This window comes from Zalophus californianus, chromosome 7 (genome assembly GCF_009762305.2).
Source record: "Zalophus californianus isolate mZalCal1 chromosome 7, mZalCal1.pri.v2, whole genome shotgun sequence".
Classification (NCBI taxonomy): Eukaryota; Metazoa; Chordata; class Mammalia; order Carnivora; family Otariidae; genus Zalophus; species Zalophus californianus.
The window spans coordinates 53,846,883-53,869,364 of NC_045601.1; the positions used below are offsets into that span (position 1 = coordinate 53,846,883).

Genomic DNA, 22,482 nt, shown 5'->3' on the forward strand with positions numbered 1-22,482 from the left:
TTAAGTAGATCTAAGGAAATACCAATCTCTTCCCTTGTCATAAAAACAGTGGCGAGGCACGGGCTTTCCAAAATTATGTTCTTTAAGAGAAATAAAAGGGAGGTTTTCATGATTTCAACATGATCGGTCTATCAGAAAGCTGTCATCTGTTTAGTTGGCACATCTGAAGCCATTTCCCCGTATTTCCTAACCAGTGTCTGAAAACACTGCTCAGCTTCCCCACTTGCCACATCAGGCACAGTACTGATCCTGGAGGTGCTGAATTACCTTTTCTGAAATAGCCAGGTAGGTGTGCCCCCTCCATTTTCAAACAGAATTACTGAGATAACAGTAGAGATCACAAGAACTGCGACATTGGTTAGTGATGGGTAAGATGCTACTAAAGATTTTGGGTGAGCGGATCCTGTCCTTTCCCCCAAGTCTTTGACTTGCTGGCTTGATGAAAGATCTTATCTATTCACCAGATCATAACAAAGCCAGAGTTATACCTCTGAAGATGGATTTCTGCATAGTGCAATGGTGCCCCCTGTAGAAGGTCTCCCTGTCCTAGAGCTAAGGAAATTACACTAACCTGTATCTTTGATTCATTGCTAAAAAGATTTGTGTGCACCTCTTAAAAAAGGTTGTAGGCCTTTCCACGTGCTATGATCTCTGTAAGATGCCTACCCTAGTACACATGTTTCTCATTGTACACTCTACTCAAGACACACAAAACACTTTAATCAGATGGTTCTATCAAATTCTATCTTTGAATCCCTTCATTTTATGGGGAAGAGATCAGATGACCTAACAGTGTCCACATCGTTACTATCTCACAGAGTCATGATTCTGTCCAGGTTTGCTGACTCCACAGTGTGTTCCTTACCACCATACTGCTTCTCAAGGTGCTTAGCCCTACTACAAAACAAGTAAGGGAGAATGTGTATGTAGGCTCTGGTTTTACAAACATCCAGAAACGGTATGCCTCACTCTATAATCCAACATCGTTCTTGTCTCAGAAATAGTGATTGTCTAGTAAATGACTGTCTTACGATTTATGTTTGCTGAACCAGTGCAATAATTATTGTCATTTTTTTAAACTGGCAAGGATTCTTCACTCTTCTAAGAAAGGTTTATGGATATAACCATTTAAAATGACTTCGCATTACCATTCTCTTAAGGGAGGCAAGGATCTATGTTAACAAATACACCTTCCATAACTCCATAATGTAGAGATCTACATCTGGAAGAGGTGTTAATTCTGCAGGGTATGATTATATTTATATGGCACAGAGAGTAACTTAACTTCTTCACCCTATACATTGTTTCCTGTGTTTGCCTCCAGTCTGATGTAACCTGCCCAGAAGATATGTCATTGTCATAACTCTAAGTAGAGAGTTTTCCTGTTATTTGACATGCACACTAGTGATGGAAGTCATAAATGTGTCTTAAGCTCATGTTGTATCAGGATACATGTTAGGATGTTAGAAATCTAGGGTCATGTAGACAGCAGAGGTAGTGATAGTAGTTTTGAGGCAAGTGATCCCCAGGTATCAGCATCCAAATACTAAAGCAGATGGAAAATTGAGACATGAGGATTTAAGAAATGTATAAGTAAGATATGGACTCATGTAGTTTATGTATTCCTCAAATAACCCCTAGTACTATTGGATACCTACATGATGTGAATCCTCTCATCCCACAATATTCTTTTTAATTAAATAACCAGCATAATATTCGTCATGAGATTACAGAGTTTACTATTGACTCACTCCTAAAAAAGCTACGGGCAAAGAATGGCTCGTTGCTGCAGTCTGCAACCTATGATATGTTTTGCTTTTTGAATTTCAATATTGTATAGAATTAAGTTCCTCTTTGGAATATGATACTAAAATTAAAAATTATTTTTGAATCAGAATATGGATAAATCTGAGATTATAAATAGTTAAATTTTCCTTCAGAAGACCTGACTGCTTTTCTTTAAAAAAAAAAAAAATTTTATTTATTTATTTATTTAATTGAGAGCGTGAGCAGAAGTACAAGCCGGGGGGCGGGGGAGGGAGTGGAGGGGAGAGGGAGCAAAATACCTCTAAATACATACATACACATATATGTGTATGTAGGGGTACTGAATGTACAGTTTTGGGTTATTTGTACATATAATAGGGATGTATGTATTCAGACATGATAATTTATATGAAATGAGTTGTTTGGTTATGAAGCTATTTGTAGATAGTAGCCCACAACACAGACTCATAAATGTACTTCACTAAGACGTGAGTCTTGAAATCAGTTCTGAAACAAATCTCACTGTCCCACCCAAGTATACTCTCTAGTTCCGACCCTACTTGGCTTCTGAGATTGGGTGCAGCCGGGGCACATTCAGGGTGGTATGGCCAGACTGAAGTCTCATTCTCAACAGTAGGCCACACACCACCCAGACTGAGCCTAATAAAAATGTGTGGAGAAGGCAAGAAAAATGAGATGAAACCTGTGTTTATCATTTTTTTCTTCTGTTAGGTGGAATAGATCCAATTTTAAATGGTCAAGATGATTTGGAAATTCATTTTTCAAAAACAAGCATATTTCCAATTCACTAATAATCCAGAGATTTTTTTCCTGTTAGGTGGAATAGATCCAATTTTAAATAGTCAAGATGATTTAGAAATTCATTTTTCAAAAATAAGCATATTTCCAATTCACTAATAATCCAGAGATTTAAAATATTTAAAACAACTCATGAATGAATCTATGCAAAATAGTCTATGAATGTTTGTGATTAAAGCCAGGTGCATTATGTAAATATTACATCTAACTTCTGTAACAAACTCCATGTTCTTTTCCTCTTCAGGTCTTGCATTTGAATAGCATTTTATTGATGTCAGAGTAATTTGTCATACATCATCTTTTTTGTTCTTCATAATAACTTCATGTAGTATAAATATGATCTTTCTAATTTTACAGGTGAGGGCTTAGAGAAGTCGCCTTGCCAAGATCAAATGTGTCCAGAGTTTCCCTACTAACATTTGCTCATTGCCTCTCTACAATTGTTTTTCATATTATTATGAAACAGCAGAAATGGATTAACCAGTCTTAGGAGGAGAACACCTCATCCCATTATTGTATTAAAAAAGGTTCCTGTGTGGCTTCATCTGGGGGTTTCTGCTCCGGGTTCTTGAAAGACTGCCCTATGTGGAAATAGTGCCATTTTGTCCCTCCTAGAGCTCACCTCTTCTCTAACCTCCCATCTCCATGGGCTTCAGGTCCCAGGACTCAGCAAGGGGAAAGGAGAGCAGTGTAACAAATGTCCTTTGTGTCACACATGCTCATACAATTATACAGAATGATCTTATATAGGTAAATAGAACTTATTAAAAAAGTATTTTAAAGCTTAATACATATTACAGGAATTTTCCAGGCTATTTTACAAAAGAAAAAATACTCTGATGTTTTATAAGAGAACAGAAAAATGTTAAAGCATGGGCTAAATTATATTTGTCAATTTAAACTCTTTAATCCTTTATCCAATGACTTTTTTTTTAAAGATTTATTTATTTATTTATTTAGGAGAGAGAGAGTATGAGCAGGGGGAGGGGAAGAGGGAGAGAGAGAATCCCCAAGCAGACACCCTGCTGAGTGCAGAGCCCCACCCAGAGACCGATCCGATGACCCCAAGATCATGACCCCAGTGAAATCAAGAGTTGGCTGCCCAAGCAAAGTAGTATGATGAACCCTGAGATTGCTTTTATTTATTTATATATTGGGGGTGGGGCAGAAGGAGAGGGAGAGAGAAAATCCCAAGCAGGCTCCACGCCAGCACAGAGCCCAACACAGGGCTCAATCTCACCACCCTGAGATCATGACCTGAGCCAATATCAAGAGTCGGACACAACCAGCTGAGCCACCTAGGTGGCCCCTGAGATTGGTTTTTAAAAATAGTGAAAATGACATGAGGTAATGATGTCCTGTGATTGTGTGAAAGCCCAGGTACCATTACTATAGTCAGAATCTTTGGTTGAGATTTTTGTTAAAAATAAGTTTTTGTATCAAGGATTTAAGTAAAAATATGTTAGTTTTGTGACTCAATAGTGGGTGTGATGATATCTGAGCCTTATTCGGGGCCTATTTGTTTTTTTTATTTTTATTTTTTTTAAGATTTTTTTATTTTATTATTTATTTGACTGAGAGAGACACAGTGAGAGAGGGAACACAAGCAGGGGTAGAGGGAGTGGGAGAAGCAGGCTTCTCGCTGAGCAGGGAGCCCGATGTGGGGCTCAAAACTAGGACCCTGGGACCATGAACTGAGCCAAAGGCAGACATTTAATGACTGAGCCACCCAGGCACCCCACTATTTGTTGTTGGTTTTTTTTCAAAGTATGACCTGAAGAATATACCTAATCAGTTAAAATATTCATGGCCTTTTTCTTAGCAGAAATGTGGAAATTTTCCACTTCCAATTCTTACTGACCTTTGTACTGCAGCCATATGGCATTTTTAGTTATGGCTTTAAAAAATGTATATATTGCAATAGAGGTACATGATTAATATAACAATGGCTTCAATTTTCTGTCATCTCTGTAAATATAGTTTTATCCAAAGTTATTTGACTTAATGTATTTTCTAAAATCTATGATATTGTATAGTGAAAAAATTTGCCCTTGTGCACAGGCTTGCAAAGGACATTGTTGACAAAGACAGGTATTCTCTTCCCAAATGAAATTGAAATGCTTCCCAGTTCAGAGCATAAGAGTGAAAGGAAAAGCATTATACCGTGCCGCATTAAAGCAAGAACTATTTGTATCTTGACTCCACTTATCTTCCATGTTACCTTGAGCAACTTATTCTTGTCTAAGTTTGTTCATCTGTAAAGTAAGAATAATATTAGTAACTACCTCATAGGGCTCTTGTAAGGACTGAAGATATATATGTCTTAGTGCTGGGCACATATAAGTACTATGAGGTTTTCTTTGTTGTTATTGTTAGCATTGTTATGATTATGGCCATTTTAATATTGGGAATCGCACCATTCTTGTGCTTTTGCACATGAATTCATTTGCTTGAGGAAGTAACTAAAAATTCTCTTATTTCCGGGCGCCTGGGTGGCTCAGTTGGTTAGGCGACTGCCTTCGGCTCAGGTCATGATCCTGGAGTCCCGGGATCGAGTCCCACATCGGGCTCCCTGCTCTGCGGGGAGTCTGCTTCTCCCTCTGACCCTCTTCCCTCTCGTGCTCTCTATCTCTCATTCTCTCTCTCTCAAATAAATAATAAAATAAAATCTTTAAAAAAAAAATTCTCTTATTTCCATCCCCTTTCCTTTTGCTGAAATAAGATATTTAATTAAATCAGTAGATTTTCTTTCTCTAGACTCTTGCAAATAATCTCTTTTTCTGAGTAAAAAGGAATGCTTTTTATGTGGTTTGCAATTTGTTTGTTTATCATAATATGTTTATCATATTAGAGAAGGTTTTAATTGTAGCTTTTCCTTTTGTACCAAAGCTTGCCACTCAGAAGTTGGGAAGACCTTTCACTTGAAGCACTGTCAACTAGAATCTTGGGAGTTGGATGGGACTTTGGAGGCTGCCTTGTTCCACATCCCACATCTGCTAAGAATTTTATTCATAGGGACGCCTGCGTGGCTCAATCAATTAAGTGTCTGCCTTTGGCTCGGGTCATGATCCCGGGGTCCTGGGAGCCAGTCCCGCATCAGGCTCTTTGCTCAGCAGGGAGCCTGTTCTCCCTCTGCCTGCTCCCCCTGCTTGTGCTCTCTCTCTCTCTCGACAAATAAATAAAATCTAAAAAAAAAAAGAAGAATTTTATTCATACTTTCTCTGATGTGGTCAATCCAGTTTCTGAGGACTTCCAAAAACAGGGGTGTCAAAAATAATTATTCTGTTGTTAGACAACTCTAGTTATTTGAAAGCTCTCTCTTATTTGTCATTGAAATCTGCTTCCCAGAAATTTCATCCTGTTGCTCTTTGTTCTGTCTCCTGAAGCATATAGAACAGGACTGCTCCATCTTCCATTTAATTGCTTTAGATATTGGAAGATGACTTTCATCTCCTCCTTTAATTCTTTCCTCCAGGTTAAATATTCTGTAGAAGACATGTTTTCAAATACTTCTTCATCCTAATACCAGACCCAGTGTACTCTGAATACCCGCCTTGACACATGATTATGGCACCCAGGACAGAACATAGTTTTGTTTTGTTTTAAGATTTTATTTATTTATTTGACACAGAGAGAGAGAGAGAGAGTACAAGCAGGGAGAGCAGCAGACAGAGGAAGAGGGAGAAGCAGACTCCCTCCGAGCAGGGAGCCTGATGTGGGGCTCGATCCCAGTACCCTGGGATCATGACCTGAGCCAAAAGCAGACGCTTAACCATCTGAGACACCCAGGCGCCCCAGAACATAGCTTTCTAACCATGAATACCATCAAACAGTAGAGCCTGACCATTCCTGCCTTTGTTCTGGACATGTACATCTGTTGATGCTGCCAAAGTTTGTGTTTGGGCTTTTTTTTTTAAATCTATATCAGTCTTGGCTTATGTAAAAAATGTGGTTATCAAAGATTCTCAGCACTTATTTATGAGTCACTGCCAAACTGAGGCTCACACTTTTACAATGAATTTTTAAAACCTAAATGTACAACTATACAATTACCCCTGTTACATTTCATCTCAGGAGTATTAGTCTTTTTTCAACATGTCAAAACCATTAAGATTTTGATGCTATCCATGTGTTAGCTTTCTCTCTTGGGTATATGACATCTGCAAGTTAAAAATTTAGTCTGTATTTCTTCTCCATCTTCATTCAGGTAATCCATAGAACTGTGATAAAGGAAAGAAACCAAATCAGGGTTTTTTCTGTTTTTCTTTTTTTATTGAAATATAATTGACACACAACGTTACATTATTTTTGATGTACAACACAGTGATTTGACAAGTCTATATGTTATGCTATACTCACCACAACCTTAGCTACTATCTGGCATCATACAACACCATCATGATGCCATTGACCATATTCCCTATGTTGTATCTTTTATCTCCATGACCTATCACACATTCCATAACTGGAAACCTGTATCTCCCACTCCCCTTCAACCATTTTTCCCATCCCCCAATCCTCCTCCCTTAAGGCAGCCATCCGTTTGTTCTCTGAATTTATAGGTCCATTCCTGGTGTTTGTTTGCTTATTTGTTTCATTTTTTAGATTCTATATTAAGTGCAATCGTATGGTATTTGTCTTTCTCTGTCTGACTTATTTCACTTTAGCATAATACCCTGTAGGTCCATCTGTGTTGTCACAAATGGCAAGATCTCATTCTTTTTTTATGGCTGAATAATATTCCTGTGTGAATATTTGTATGTGTGTGCATGTGTATGTATATACACACCACACCTTCTTTATACAGTCATCTATCAATGAACACTTGGGTTGCTTTTGTATCTTGGCTATTGTAAATAATGCTGCAATAAACACAGGGGTGCATGTTTCTTTTCAAATTTATGTTTTTAAAAGATACCCAGTAGTGGAATTATTGGATCATTTGGTATTTCTATCAATTTTTTGAGGAACCTCCATACTGTTTTCCACAGTGGTTGCACCAATTGACATTTCTACCAACAGTGCGGGAGGCTTCCTTTTTCTCCACATCCCCGCCAACACTTGTTATTTCTTGTTGTTTTTTTTTTTATAGTAGCCATTCTGACTGGTGTAAGATGATATCTCATTGTGGTTTTGATTTGCATTTCCGTAATGATGAGTGATGTTGACCATCTTTTCATGTCTGTTGGCCATCTGGATGTCTTCTTTGGAAAATGTTTATTCAGGTCCTCTGCCTTTTAGTTTTAGTCAGATTATTTAGTTTTTTTGGGGTGTTGATCTGTATAAGTTCTTTATATATTTTGGATATTGAATCCTTATTGGATACATTATTTGCAAATATCTTTTCCCATTCAGTAGGCTGCCTTTTTGTTTTATTGATGGTTTTCTTCACAGTGCAAAAGCTTTTTATTTTGGCATAGTCCCGGTAGTTTATTTTTGCTTTAGTTTCCCGTGTCTGAGGAGACATAGCTAGAAAAATGTTACTGAGGCCAATGTGAAAGAAATTACTGCCTGTGTTTTCTTCTAGGAGTTTTATAATTTTATGTCTCACATTTAGGTCTTTAATCCATTTTGAGTTTATTTTTATGTATGGTATAAGAAAGTGGTCCAGTTTCATTCCTTTGCATGTAGCTTTCCATTTTTTTCAGAACCATTTATTAAAAAGACAAAACCAAATATTGAGTCCTAGAGATCACTTTTCTGCTCAAAATAAATCCACTACCAAACATTTTCTAGGAGTAGTTTTACATATTTGAATCCACATTACCATACTCTAATCCAGAGTCCCATTTCTCTGTCTTACCACAAAGGACGAAATTTCTTTTTTTTCTTTTTGAAGATTTTATGATGTATTTATTTGTCAGAGAGAGAGAGAGCACAAGCAGAAGGAATGGGAGAGGGAGAAGCAGGCTCCCTGCCGAGCAGGGAGCCCGATGTGGGGCTCGATCCAGGACCCTGAGATCAGGACCTGAGCTGAAGGCAGATGCCTAACCGACTGAGCCACCCAGGCACCCAGGACTAAGTTTCTAACACCCAAATATACTCTATCTTTACTGTTTCAAAAGCTAACAATGAGTGGGCATATCAAAAGAAAAATGAGAATATTTTGTAATGGTTTGCTCATTGGGACCCACCCATCCTGGAGCTGCAATACCACTGCCTTTTTTCTAGAGCTCACAAACCATCTATTTGATAACTCTTTTTGGAATTTTGCCATCATTGTCCATAAATTCACTGATCTTTGTTCCAGATGCCCCTCTGTCCTCATCTTTTTCTTTTGTCCTGTGTTTGAAGACATTCGTCAGTTGAATCTCTTATCTCTGAGATGTCTTACGTCTTTCAGTAGCTGGGAAGGACATTTATGTGCACTGTAAGTAAAGAGGACAGGGGTGAGTGGATGCCTCTGTGAAGGTGCTCTAGACTGGAAACTAGGTCTCCAGAATGAGGAGGAAGACAGAGAAGGGAAGTGCCAGCAGAAACATCAGACAAAATGAGTGAGAAAGCTACTGGGGGGGAGGAGGCTCAGTGGGGGTGCCACACAGTAATTTGTCCGTGAGGATAATATTATGTTCGGAATGGGAGTGGTGGTGGTCTTAAAACGCAAAGGAAACCAGAAGCCAGACCTAAGAGGCAGTTTGGTAGCTGACTCCAAGGCCTCCGTGACAACCTGTAATGGGCTCTTTGAATGCATGTTTCATCCTTAAAGGCCCCTCTTCATGGGATTTATTTTAATCTTTTTTCTTTTAAGATTTTATTTATTTATTTGACAGTAAGAGAGGGACTATAAACAGAGGGAGTGGGAGAGGGAGAAGCAGGCTTCCCGCTGAGCAGGGAGCCCAATCCGGGGCTCGATCCCAGGACTCTGGGATCATGACCTGAGCCAAGGGAAGACGCTTAACGACTGAGCCACCCAGGCACCCCGGGATTTATTTTCACCTTTACAGTTTTTAACTCATTCTTTATTTGTTTCCTTTGTCTTCTCTTAATAATACATCATCTTTTGCAACTATTTGAGCATACTTGTTCTTATTTGACATGCAGCCTTTACATTTTGATGCCTCTTATTTTTCTCGTCTCCTTCCCCTGTGCACCCCCATCAGTCTTTAGCAGATTCTGAGGAGGTTGTTTCTGAACCTTTTTCTGTGAGGAATGGCACTTTAAAAACATGTGTGACAAGTGTCCTGGTGATAATACAGACTTATGGGTGGATTCCCACACAATTTTTACAGCTTTCTACCTCTCCTTTGTTAGCTCCTTCAGATCAGCGATAGCATCCGATCTCCACAGTGGAGCTTTGTGCAGAGCAGGTGCTCAGTTGGGGCTCAGCAGTGGGGGAGATGAAATGCTGCTCCTTTTACACCTGGGCTTTTCAAATCTGGGCCCCCAAGAGAACTTATTCTGTAGCCATTTATTTTGGTCTCTTTCATAATTAATTATGACCGTTGAAATTTAGTATTTCAGAGGCTCTCATCACCCTTGAACTATTTCTGTTAATAATCTCTTGGAATCATGGCGATCTTTTCACTAATTTTTAAATGTGCTTTCCTAATTTATGGTCTGGGTGTCCCAAACCGTACCTGCTGGTCCTTTCTTTCACTGAGTCCAATACCAGGATGGCATGACTGTGTGTGTGTGTGTGTGTGTGTGTGCACATGCTCCAGATTCCTATCACCTTTACATCCAATCATGTTGACATACTGAAGCAAAAAGTACTTCTTCTATCTTCTGATACCTAAGATTATCAGTCAGGCACATCAAGAATTTATCAACTATTAGGATGTGAGTTTTAGTAAATGTTGAAAAGTTAGAGTCCCTTATCATTACTGCATCTTACATTTCTGCCAGTTTCATAATCCCTGTTAGGAAAGCCTGGTCCCCTTCTCCCACTCGGTTAGGAGATGCGTGGTCTCTTTCCATAACAGCATGGCCGCCATTTGTTTCCTTTCATTCTTATCCAAATGTTTTCAACCATGAAAAAAAAAAAAACTTTAATGTATTCCTTATACTCCCTTACTCTCTATTATACAGTTTCTACAGAACAAGGTCCACCCTAATTTCCAGATGAGTTTCAGCATCCCCATTCTCTGTAGCACTCTCCCTGTTTGGGTAAAAGAAAATTTGGGGTTACCACCAATTCTGTTCCAGTGGTATAGAGGGGAAGAGCTCTGGATGTGCAGAAATGAAACCCAGGCCATTTCTCAGATTTGCTGTTGGCCCTTACCACTCAGCCAGTCTCATCCCAATATCTTCTCCTGCAAAATGAGGTGAGAAGATATGATTGCACTTGGGTTTCTTCTAGGTCTTAAAGTCTTTCTTCGGTTTCATTGGAGAGAAGCAGCTGCCACATCCACCTCTGCTAAAGCTGCTTAGATCTCATGGCAGGGGCTTGTCTTTACTATTTAAGAGAATTTTTTAACCAAATAGTTTTCACAGGCATATGATGATTTCTCAAAAGGGTCTCATAAAAGCAACATTTATCAATGAAAAGGTGTTTAATAACACCTCTTAATAAATGTTAAATAATAATGCACTTAACTTTAAGTACTCTGCATCTTTTTTCTCTCTGTGTTAATATCTTTAATTGGATCCTCTAGCAAGGGATTTGGACTTAATTTATTGCAGGTGATGCTGCACTTACACAATTATTCAGTTGACTTAATTAGAGATTTAATTATATTAGTGCCCTAAAGTGCTATTTCAGAGAAGTAAAACGCAGACTGGTAATTCACCTTTTTGTATTTTTTTGTGTCACTTATCCTATAGCTAAAATGTTTTTCAAGCCATAAAGACCAGAAGGCATACTAGCACTTCTAGCCATATCCTAATATGGAAAGTTTTGTCTGTGCATTAGTTTGGGCTTTGCCCAGTCAAAATGTAGGTGAAGGCAAAACTGGAAAGAATTTTTCGAATCGTGATCTAATCTCTTGGATCTATTAGAACCAAAGTTGTAGGTCCAGTTCTTCAGTATTCCTTTCATCCCGCTCCAGCTCTAGAGCAGCCCTAGGGCAACCCCCTAACAGGTGGTCCTGGGAGGCAGCAACTGTGTTTGTCTCTGTATCTCCCACCACTACTACACACCTAGATCGTATAGGTGCCCGGTACATGGTGGCTAAATTGAATTTGATCATTGCAAAGACTACTAGTTGGAAGTGTGGTCAAAACAGTATAAACCCAACCCAACTATTTTTTTTCTTTTTTTTTTTAAGATTTTATTTATTTATTTGAGAGAGAGAGATCTCGAGCAGGGAGGAAGGATAGAGGGAGAGCAGACTCCCCACTGAGCAGGGAGCCCGATGTGGAACTCGAACCCAGGACACTGGGATCATGACCTGAGCCGAAGGCAGACGTTTAACCGACTGAGCCACCCAGCCACCCCCAACCAACTATTTTAAAATATAGTAACTCAAAATACGTACCTCAGCAGGCAAGGTACTCCCAAATCTGGCTAATCATCGGAATGACCAAAGAAGCAGTTTTAAGCCTTACTGAATCCATCTCTAGGATTGGGGCCTAGACATCTGCATTTTAAAGTTCCCCAAGTGAATCCTAGGGCACCTGGCTGGCTCAGTTGGTGGAGTGTGAGACTCTTGATCTAGGGGTTGTAAGTTCGAGCCCCACGTTGGGTGTAGAGATTAGTTAAAATCTTTAGTGCTTGCTTCAGCAGCACATATACTAAAATTGGAACAATACAGAGAAGATTAGTGTGGCCCCTGCTCAAGGATGACATGCAAATTCATGACGCGTTCCATATTTTTGTAATGTATGGTGATTAACAACATAATAAAATAAATAAAATAAAATCTTTAAAAATAAATAAATACATAAAGTTCCCAGGTGAATCTTATAGTCAGCCAAGTTTAGGAATTCCAGCTTAATATGTCTTTTGTCACATTTATTTACAAAGGATGAGATTGTTTTGTCAGGATAGACCCACTGCCTGTTCTGATTTATAGTAAAAATGAGTCTCACTTATGGCCTATTAATTACATCTAAAGGATTTCTTTTGAGCCAATAGTTTAGGTTTAGTTGGTTGAAGTGTATACAGATGTCTGTGAGGAATAATACCTTCCACGAAGAATTAAATTACTGCTGAATCATGAAATGGGCATTTTCTGCATGGAAGCTGTCAGGTCCCTTGGTATGCAAAGCCCAACTCTGTAGAAAGAAGATTTAGGTGTTAATTGAAAGTACAGTAATCATTGGTGAGAGAAATTAACTCTTTTAGGGCTTGCGTAATATTCAGTGATATCCTCCCAGGTACTATTTTTCCCTAATCTGAACTACCCTTCATTGTAAGAATTAAGTACCTTACAAGTTGCTATCAAGTATTCAGTTGGGCCTAGCTGAATAAGGTTTATAAAGTAACAGAGTAAATGAAGCAGTCAGAGAAATGCAGAATGTAGACGCCTGGGTGGCTCAGTCAGTTAAGCGTCTGCCTTCGGCTCAGGTCATGATCCCGGGGTCCTGGGATCAATCTCCGAGCGGGCTCCCTGCTCAGCCAGGAGCCTGCTTCTCCCTCTCCCTCTGCTGCTCCCCCTGCTTGTGCTCTCTAATAAATAAATAAAATCTTTTAAAAGAGAGAGAGAGAGAAATGCAGAATGCAAAACAGTGCACAACACAGTCTGGTCCTTTCGAAATGGCATGGGGAGAAAATATTAAAGTGTCATAACGAATGAATGCAATGTGTGAACCAGGATTCATCATGATTCAGGAAAAAAATAAAAGACTAAAAAAGACATTTTAGAGCCAACTGGGGAAATTTGTCCATGTACTAGATATTACATAATGGTGGAGAATTATTGTTAACTTTCCTAGTTGTGATAATAATATTCTGGTTATGTAGGAGAATGTTCTTAGGAGCTGCATTTCAAAACAAAGGTGAAACATCCTGCAGCCCAACATGTGTTCAAGCCAAGTCCTACCAGCTCAGAGCCTATTGTTAAATATTTCAGAATTTTGTGATTCCACAGCCTTTGGGAGCTTGAAATCAGCCATGATGGGAGTTTTTATACCACAAAAATCTGCAAATGCTACCCTGGAGAGGTAATTTACCAGCATACCACTGCCCACAGCTTATCTGAAAATGGTTGAGAAAACACATACATACAAGTAGATAAAACAAAAATAGCAGAATATTGACAATTGTTGACTGTCGGTAGAGGATATGTGGTCATGCATTGCGCTAGTCGCGGAGTCAGCAGCCTTTCTGAGAAGGCTAATGTGTAAGTATTTTAGGCTCTGCCGGCGAGTACAGCCTCTGGCAGCTACTCACCTCTGCAGCTCAGCCACTAGAGCCCAAAGCCGCCACACAGGGTGCTTAACCGAATGGGCATGGATATGTGCCAACAAAACTTTATTTATAAAAACAGCAGGGGCAGATTGGGCCTGGGGCCATAGCTTGCCAACTCCTGTGCTAGTTTTTGAACTTTTCTGTACTTTTTATTTTTATTTATTTACTTATTTATTTATTTTTTTAAAGATTCCATTCATTTATTCATGACAGAGAGAGAGAGAGAGGGAAGCAGAGGGAGAAGCAGGCTCCCAAGGAGCAGGGAGCCCGATGCGGGACTCGATCCCAGGACCCTGGGATCATGACCTGAGCCAAAGGCAGACGCTTAACCATCTGAGCCACCCGGGTGCCCTATTTATTTATTTTTAAAGATTTTATTTATGTATTTGACAGAGACACAGCGAGAGAGGGAACACAAGCAGGGGGAGTGGCAGAGGGAGAAGCAGGCTTCCTGCTGAGCAGGAGCCCGATGCAGGGCTCGATCCCAGGACCCTGGGATCATGACCTGAGCCGAAGGCAGACGCTCGACGACTGAGCCACCCAGGCACCCCTCTGTACTTTTTAAATAGTTGATAATAAAAAAATATATTTTTTTAATTCAGATTTCTTAGCCTAGTTTTCAGAGCCCTCCTGGATCCCCTGATAACCTACTCCTGTAAGGTTTGTCACACCAATCTCTCTATTCCTTGGACACTGTACTCTGGTCTCCTCTGTGCCTTTGCTCAAGCTTTTCTCTTTTGATATAACTCCCTTGCTTCCCTCAACCCCATAACTGCTTATCAACATTCCCAAAACATGCCTCAGATCTCACCTACTGTTTGGTCTTCTTGAATCTCTTCTAATTACAGTTGATCTCTCATTTCTTTGATCATTTATAGTCCTATATTTGTACCTTGGTTTTGCTGCTTTTTACAGTATACCCTTAATTAGTTCCTGATCCACGAAGCAGAGAAGGATCATTGTACCCCTTTCACATAATAAGTGTCCAGTTATATTTGCAAATTGAAATCCAGTCTTGCACCTATTATGCACATGCCTGCAGGTACCAACCTAAAAGTCTAGAATACAGAATGTTGGCCTAATTTAGGTTTGGGGTAATTAAAGGTAATAAAAATATCATGTTCTCTTTTCCTCCCCCCCCGCCTTTTTCTCCCTCCCCTCTCCCTCTTCCTCCCTCCCTCCCTCCCACCCTCCCTCCTTTCCTCCTTTCCTTCCTTCCTTCCTTCCTTCCTTCCTTCCTTCCTTCCTTCCTTCCTTCCTTCCTTCCTTTCTTTCCTTCCCTCCTTATCCAACTCCAACTACCTTTGAGGTCGTTGGGCATGAAGCTACAGTAGACTTCATCTTGTGGATGGGTTGGCTTTCTAAGGGCCTGAGGAGGAAGAAGAATTAAGTCATTCTGAATATTTATACTGTTTTAGACACTGTCAAGCACTCTGTGCTGTCTCAGGTAGTTCCCTCCAACAGTCCTACAAGGGACTGATATTATCCCAAGCAGTTAAATCGCTCCTCTAAGATGATAAAGCTACAGTGGGAGTTTGGATCCGTCTGCCTCTGATACCCAGCCCATTTTAGTGCCTTCATGCATTCAGTAACTGACAAGAAACCAGGGAATTCTAGGCTGAAATGGTCCTGAAGTTCATACGCAGTGTGTGGAAATACCAGTGGGGCGGTGAGATTCTGGCAGAGTATATTCAGTACTGCTGGACTGGGTATTGCAAACCGTGGCATCTGACCACAACTCTGCCACTATCCCCCTGTGATCTTGGGTGAGCCGCTGAGCTTCTCTGGCCCTCTGTTTTCTTCTCTGTATAATGAGAGGAATAAAGCGGGTTGTTTCTTTTATTCCTTTATGTTACATGCAGTATGCGGTACCTGAAAGTCTAAGGAAGAGGTAGATACGGGAATGGAAAATTGAAGTACAACACTGTGTAATAATGCTGTACCCCAGATGTGCACAGCTTACTTGGGGAGCCCCAAGGAAGTGGGGCACCCAGCGCCTTAGGGCTCTCGTCCTAGCTGAGTGTATTCCACTCAAGTGGAATTTGGGAAGTTTGAAGGAAGTGGGAAGATACGGGAACAGTCTCGGGAGATGATTGCTGCAAGCAATTTCCCTGAATAATGATGAAGGGGGAACAGCGGGGAAAACAGGCTGGGCAAGAGCTAGATCAGTAAAGGACTTCCGTGCCTCATGAGAGAGCGTGGACTCTTTTTTTCTGAAGGCTATTGGAAAGTAGTGAAGGGTTTTAAACAAGATCACATTTGCATTTTATAAAGATCTCCTTGGCAGCATGACAGATGGAGTCCAGGGCAAAGAAGTGGTGGTGGGAAGACTCTTTAGGAGGTGGTTGCATAAAACAACCCAGGCGAGGGATGATGATAGCCTGAACTTAGGTAGTGGCAGTGAGAATGAAGAGCCGAGGATACATTTGAGAGCTCTAGAAGAGAGAGAATGGCTAGGACTTACCGACTCTGTCAGTCAAGATGGAGACAGACAACCTCACAATCTCTGTGGCCTCAGATAACAAAGATGTGTTCCTTGCCCAGGCTCCATGTCCCATGCAGGTCAGAGAGGCACTGTGGTGCTCAGTGTGGTCACTCAGGAATCCAGCATGAGGAGCTTTTCTGATATGGCTGGGCCATACGCCAGGGGGAAAGCTCTGGAGGGACTCCTGTGGATGGTTTAAATGCTGCCGTCCAGAAGTGACTTGCATCATTCACAACTCATGGACTAGAACTTGTCCCTCGGCCCCACCCAATCTCTGGGGGCCAGAAAGTTCAGTCAGGGATGAGAAGCACTGGTACAGCCATGGCGCCTGTCTGGAAATGAAGCATGAAGGAGGACCCCCAGGTTTCTGATTTAGGGAGTTAGGCAGAGGTATTCACTGAGAAAGAGAAGATGCAGTTGGGGGAAGGGGAAGTGGACTGACCAAATCATTATCAATCTCTTCGAGCTCTGAAGTGTGACCCTATAACTGGTCCTTCCCTGTAATGAAAAAGAAGGATTAGAAATAAACTCCAGCTGTTGGCAAGAGTTTACTTTTTAAATTTTTTTTTAAGATTTTATTTATTTATTTGACAGAGAGACACAATGAGAGAGGGGGAACACAAGCAGGGGGAGTGGGAGAGGGAGAAGCAGGCTTCCCGCTGAGTGGGGAGCCTGACGCGGGGCTCGATCCCAGGACCCTGGGATCATCACCTGAGCCGGAGGCAGACGCTTAACGACCAAGCCACCTCGGCGCCCCTACTTTATTCTTTACCAAGGTGTGTTCAGGGGCACCTGGGTGGCTCAGATGGTTAGGCGTCTCTTCACTTTGGGTCGTGATTCCGGGGTCCTGGGATCGAGCCCCACATCGGGCTCCTGGCTCAGCGGGGAGCCTGCTTCCCCCTCTCCCTCTGCCTCTCCTCCTGCTCATGCTCTCTCTCTCTCTGTCTCAAATGAGTAAGTAAAATCTTAAAAAAAAAAAAAAAAAAAAGTAGCATTCAGAGATCTCAACAAGGTGTCTTTCTTGAATTTTCATACGGACTATTGTGTCAGCATACAGCATTAAAAAAAAAAGTTACTAAGTAGGATGTTAATGAAGCCTTCCTCACGCAAGAATATCAGGCTGCTGAATTCAAAATGCCAGAGATGTAAATGCCCTCTGCCTTCATTAGCGCCATCCCCCAGCAGGGCACATTTCAGGCTATCACGGGGTGGGAGTGGGGAGGAGGTGTAATTAGGCTGATTGGAGCCTATTGTGCTGCTCGGGAGCACAGACTCCTAGCAGCCCTTGGGAACAGTAGTGCCTCAAAATCATTGGGGACCGGTGTCCTCTTTACCTCAAAAGAACAGAGCAGAAACAACGAATCCATACTGTGTCTCCCCTCCTTTGTTTTCCACCTCCCCTCCCCTGTTTAATTGTGGTACCTGAAAAACTGACTTTTATTGTGCATTTGTTTCTCAACAGTTGCGAGAAACAATCAAAGCTGGCAAAGGTGTGACTTCAGCTATTGACCTGTGTCGTTACCATGGAAACAAGGCGCTGGAGGCCCTGGAGAGCTTTCCTCCCTCGGAGGCCAGATCTGCTTTAGAAAACATTGTGTTTGCTGTGACCAGATTTTCGTGACACCAAATTAAAAAGACACTATTGTTCGTTAACTGGAAAAAAAACAAAAAAAACAAAAACTGGGGAATGAGGTGATCGGGAGGGCTTTCATGATGGACTATCTCAATGTGTTAATGACTTTAAAAACATAATCCATTCTTTCCTTCCTTTTATCACGTTGCTAAATGAACCCTGCCTTCTTTTTGGAACTGCTGCAAACAAAATTAGAAGAAAAAAAGGTCAAGCAGTTTTCACTTGTCACGCCAGCAGCACACTTGAGGCTGCGGTAGCAGAAATAATTAATGAGATTCACTCCTGTGACCTCAGCAAATGGACAGGAAATAAGTCCTTATTGATTGGACCGAGCCAGGGATGGCGCCAGGGCGGTGGCCTGTGGTTTCCCTTCCAGAGAGGGCAGAGCAAGCTGGAAGCGGCAGGTGTCAAGAGAAACACGACCGGTGCCAGCGAGCGAGGACTGTCAAATCAAAAACTAGTGACCAGTTGTCATAACGGATGGTAGTTTTGATGATGAAGGGGAAAAAAATGTGCTTTGTCTCCTTGCAATTATGTCTCTGTATCTATAGGTACAGTCTGAATATACTTCGCGCTTCATCATTTTTGTAAGATCTTTTTTTTTTAGGAAAAACTGCCGAAAAAAATAATGCTAAATATTTGAAGTAGGAGATTAAAATGTTATCAGATGTTAACTTGGTTGTGGTAGGAATGGCTTGTTTTTCTTTCTAGAAGACCAAATATTTTTTCAAACACATTTCAAAGAACCAAACTCTTTTTTTTTTTAAGCCAAACAGGATGCTTTTTTTCGAGGAGAATGTATTCATTTGTCATATTTTGGTGTAGAGAATACCTTTAACTTTTACGAGTGTCACATACATAACTGTTCTGGGGACTAACCTGGTGATTTTTTTTTTTAAATTCAGAATGTCAAATTTTGGTCTTGAACCACAGACATCCGATTACAGAAAGAATACAAGCAGTCTCCCAGGCCTGCAATCAGGCACTGTCTCTGTGTGGCTCATACGAGATGATTTTTGTGGTTTGCATGCATGCAATATGAGAACACCGCTGACAAGAAGGCTGAGTTTACATAAATGATCTAGATTGAGACTCAGCTACCTTTCTTCCTTCTGTGGTGTAATTACAGCCCTATCTGGAGACAGTGAACACAGCAAACAGATTTTATTACCTCGTTCACTCAAACACTAAGTGAAGTTATTTTAGTTAAATTCCTTCCCCCAAAAGTTACGAAACCATTTTATCGGGACCCAGCATGTGGCATGTGATGAAGAGCAAATGTGAGCTGCAGAGGTTAAGGTATTGTATTCTGAAATGTTTTTTAATATACTTAAAATATTATAATTGTACGGTTTATGTTACTATAATTTGAAGGCCTGTAGATTTAGCTTAAGAGAACACTTTTCTGTTTGAAATGGTCTCTTCTCAAAGAAATTGGCTTAATTAGTAACTCTGGTTAGATGCTTTAGATCGGACTAGGTTTTAATCATTAACTTCCACAAAGGAGGAGTTGTGCTTTTTGTTCTCTAGATGTGCAGGAACTTACCCCGAGCTGTAGGTTTTCGGAAGCAGATGGTCAGGTGCTACCAGGCAGGATCCCCGGGCTCTTCAAATTCTGCTTTAGCAGCTGGTTTGCTCTGTGACCTTGAGCAAGTCACTTCCCTCTGAGCCTCGAATTCCTCGTCTGTTAAATAAATGAGAGAATGTATGAAGTCCCTTCCAGCTTTGTTTTATTTTCTAGAAGACTGTCCTTTCTGACCCTGGATAACAAAGATGCTCTGTGAGGTTCAGGGAGGAGGGAAGGTGAGACCCGGAGAGAGGCTACGAAGGAGTGCATAAACTTAATGGCGGATTTCCTCCTACACGGCCTCGTAGCTTAGGGCCTACAAGATTCCAAGCTCTCTTTTTATGGCATGTAATCCTGGACTCTTCTGTTTCGGCCCCTGCCTTTCTGCTTTCTCCGGGACCTTTCCTCCCCTGGCTCAGGTGTCCTGCCCTCAGTGTTGAACGAGCTCTGCCTCTGTCTTCCCAGCCTCCCGGCAGGCTTTACTTAAACCTAACACTGTTGGCCAGTTCACTACCCAGTTTTAAATGGTGAGAGTCTTTCTTCACGTCCCTTCTTTAGGGATATTTGTTTGTTAACTCTTACGTCCTTATGATTTCAGATAATTTAGGGAGAAATTTGGGGCACCAAGACATGCCTAATCACACCTCTTGGCGTACCACCTGGGTGTGGACAGGGACATCTCTGTTGACTAGGTAAGACTCTGGCCTCAGAATGTCCCCTCCATCCCCTCTCCGTCGCCCCCCATCCCCAGTTCCTTGCTAGAATTCCTTCATTAGCCATCGTGCTGCTCCCTTCCACCTGGTGCCCCCAACTTGCAACTTGGCCCCTCCAAACCTCGTTCACTTCAGGCTCCCAAAACCAGCCACACTCTCCTCCCTGTCAGTCTTGTCTTGGTCAAGTGTGTGAAGGCTGTGATAGTGAGGGCCCTGAGTGCACACTGAGTGCATGCTCTCTTGTTCCAGCCCCGCAGCCGCGCTCTGGGTGTAAGCATCCTTCCCTTTACCGATGCAGAAGCAGGCCTACGGGACCTCCCTGACCGCCTGGCCTGCCCTCCTCCCTCACCTCCCCACCAGAGTCTTTCCAGGTAGCACCTTGTTCTCTCCTCCTCTGCTTCTCTTTCCTGCTTTTGAAGATCTCAAAGATCTCGAGCCCATAGCCTCCCTATCTCCATCCTGCCCCCATTCCTGAGTCTTCAGTGTCTCTGCTGCCTGTATGTGTTCAATCCTCCCGATCCCCAAAATGAACTTCCTCCCTTCACGCTGTATATTCTTCTACCTCCACTTTTTTTCTTCTCAGCTTCACCAGCACATCTTCTTACAGTCTGCTGCCTCTTTAACCCTTGCAACTGGTCACTCACTACCAGTCCCCACCACCTAGACCAGCGCCGGTGCTTTAGACACTCCAAGAATCCTTGTGGAACAGATCTATCCTGTCTCTCGCCGCACACCACTGAGATGGCCTTCTGACAGATGGTGGCCTTTCTGTGAAGTCGGCAAGCTCTGTCCCTGCACGCAGACCTCCCCACAGCATTCCAGGTCGCTAACACAGCCGCCCCTCTCCCCTGGCATCCATGACCCACCTCTGTGCAGGTCCTTCCCCACTTCTCTGACCGTCCTCCTTCACTCCTGACACATCTCTTTAGTCGCACCCTTGGAGACATTCTTTTCAAAACATTTACATTCTATTTCCCCAGAAACTAAAAAGCAGTTTTCTGCCCCACTAAGTTTTCTCCTTTTAAATTCCCCAACTTAGAACACCTGTTTCCTGGCATAAAAAGACAGTGTCAATGAGATATGGATTAGATAGTGAGCTGATTGCCATTCACAATTCCTTTGAAAGAAGATCCGGTTTATGACTATCATTAGACTTTGTTTTAAGTTTTACTTGGTCACACTAAATCCTCTTCATGTTTTCTTGCTCACATAATGTGGTTATGTAGGCACACCGAAAAATAAATTATCAGTGTCATTGTTTGCCTGGTCCAGGTCTCATTCTAGGTTTGAGACTCTGTCTTACCCATGACAGTATTATTGCTATGGCCCAGGATGTGGGTGACACCAAGTTGCGATAAAAGACATATACATTAGTACAAATTGCTCCAAAAAGAGACCTTTTTTTAGGCCCAGTATCTACAACACATTGAACTCCAATGACCGGGAGGTAGTTGGAATAATCCATGATGATCATTTTTCAAAGCCTGAGAAGGTGCTGTAACATGGCCCTCTTTGGGCAAGCATGTTTGGGGGGAATTATGTGTAATCAACAAAATTACAGCTAAAGGATACTTCTTTTTTTTTTTTTAAGACTCTAGCTAATCAGCAAGTTCATCACTGATAAAGAGAACCTTGCTCTCAAGCTCCTTCCTAGAGTTCTTAATTTCAGGAAGATCCTTTCCTGCCACTTCATTTATCTTCCCACTTTGAAATCCTATTGTTAAGATCACCTTTCCAACCAACCAATAGAAACTCCAGAATTTATCTTTATAATCTGTAATGACTGCCTCTCATGGTAGAGAAGACATGCCACACCTTTGTTCAAGCACAAAAGGGCAGAAATGAATTGGACTGGTTCTTTAATTCATTTAACTGTGAGGTCATAATTGTCATGCCATTATTATTAGTAGTCTCCATTATTATTAATCGTGTTTTAGTAATAATAAAGCTATTGGCACTTTATTTTAAAAGCATAAAGCAATCTAACAAAAGAATCATTTGCCTCTTTCTCTTCCCTACCTGATCTCAAATGAACTGTTTTATTCTTTCGGAATGGGTCCTGCCTTTCCATTAAGGAGATAACATGCTTCTAGTGCCACCTGGGGAGAGTCCAGAGGCGCCAGAACTGATGGTGGGATCCACCTCTTTCTCTAGCTCACCCCACCTGCCCTTGGGGCTCTGACGTGCTAAGTTTTCCACCTCCGCTGG

The 22,482-nt window shown here is 41.5% G+C and overlaps 1 protein-coding gene and 1 non-coding gene across 4 annotated transcripts in view; both read left to right on the forward strand.

The window, feature by feature from the left end:
* PDSS2 (decaprenyl diphosphate synthase subunit 2) overlaps nucleotides 1-18,977 on the forward strand; it is a 243,040-nt gene extending 224,063 nt beyond the window's left edge. For 2 of the 3 annotated variants that reach the window (XM_027603447.2, XM_027603450.2), the window contains one exon: nucleotides 17,824-18,977. In XM_027603447.2, coding sequence (XP_027459248.2) covers nucleotides 17,824-17,982 — 159 coding nt within the window. In that variant the 3' untranslated portion in view covers nucleotides 17,983-18,977. Of the gene's footprint in view, nucleotides 1-5,475; nucleotides 5,654-17,823 lie in introns of those variants that run through there. The other variant, XM_027603449.2, reaches the window with a different exon arrangement.
* Nucleotides 12,235-12,341, forward strand: LOC113928098. Its single transcript, XR_003521783.1, has one exon. It is a non-coding gene; the product is annotated as a U6 spliceosomal RNA (small nuclear RNA).
* Nucleotides 18,978-22,482: the final 3,505 nt, after the last annotated feature.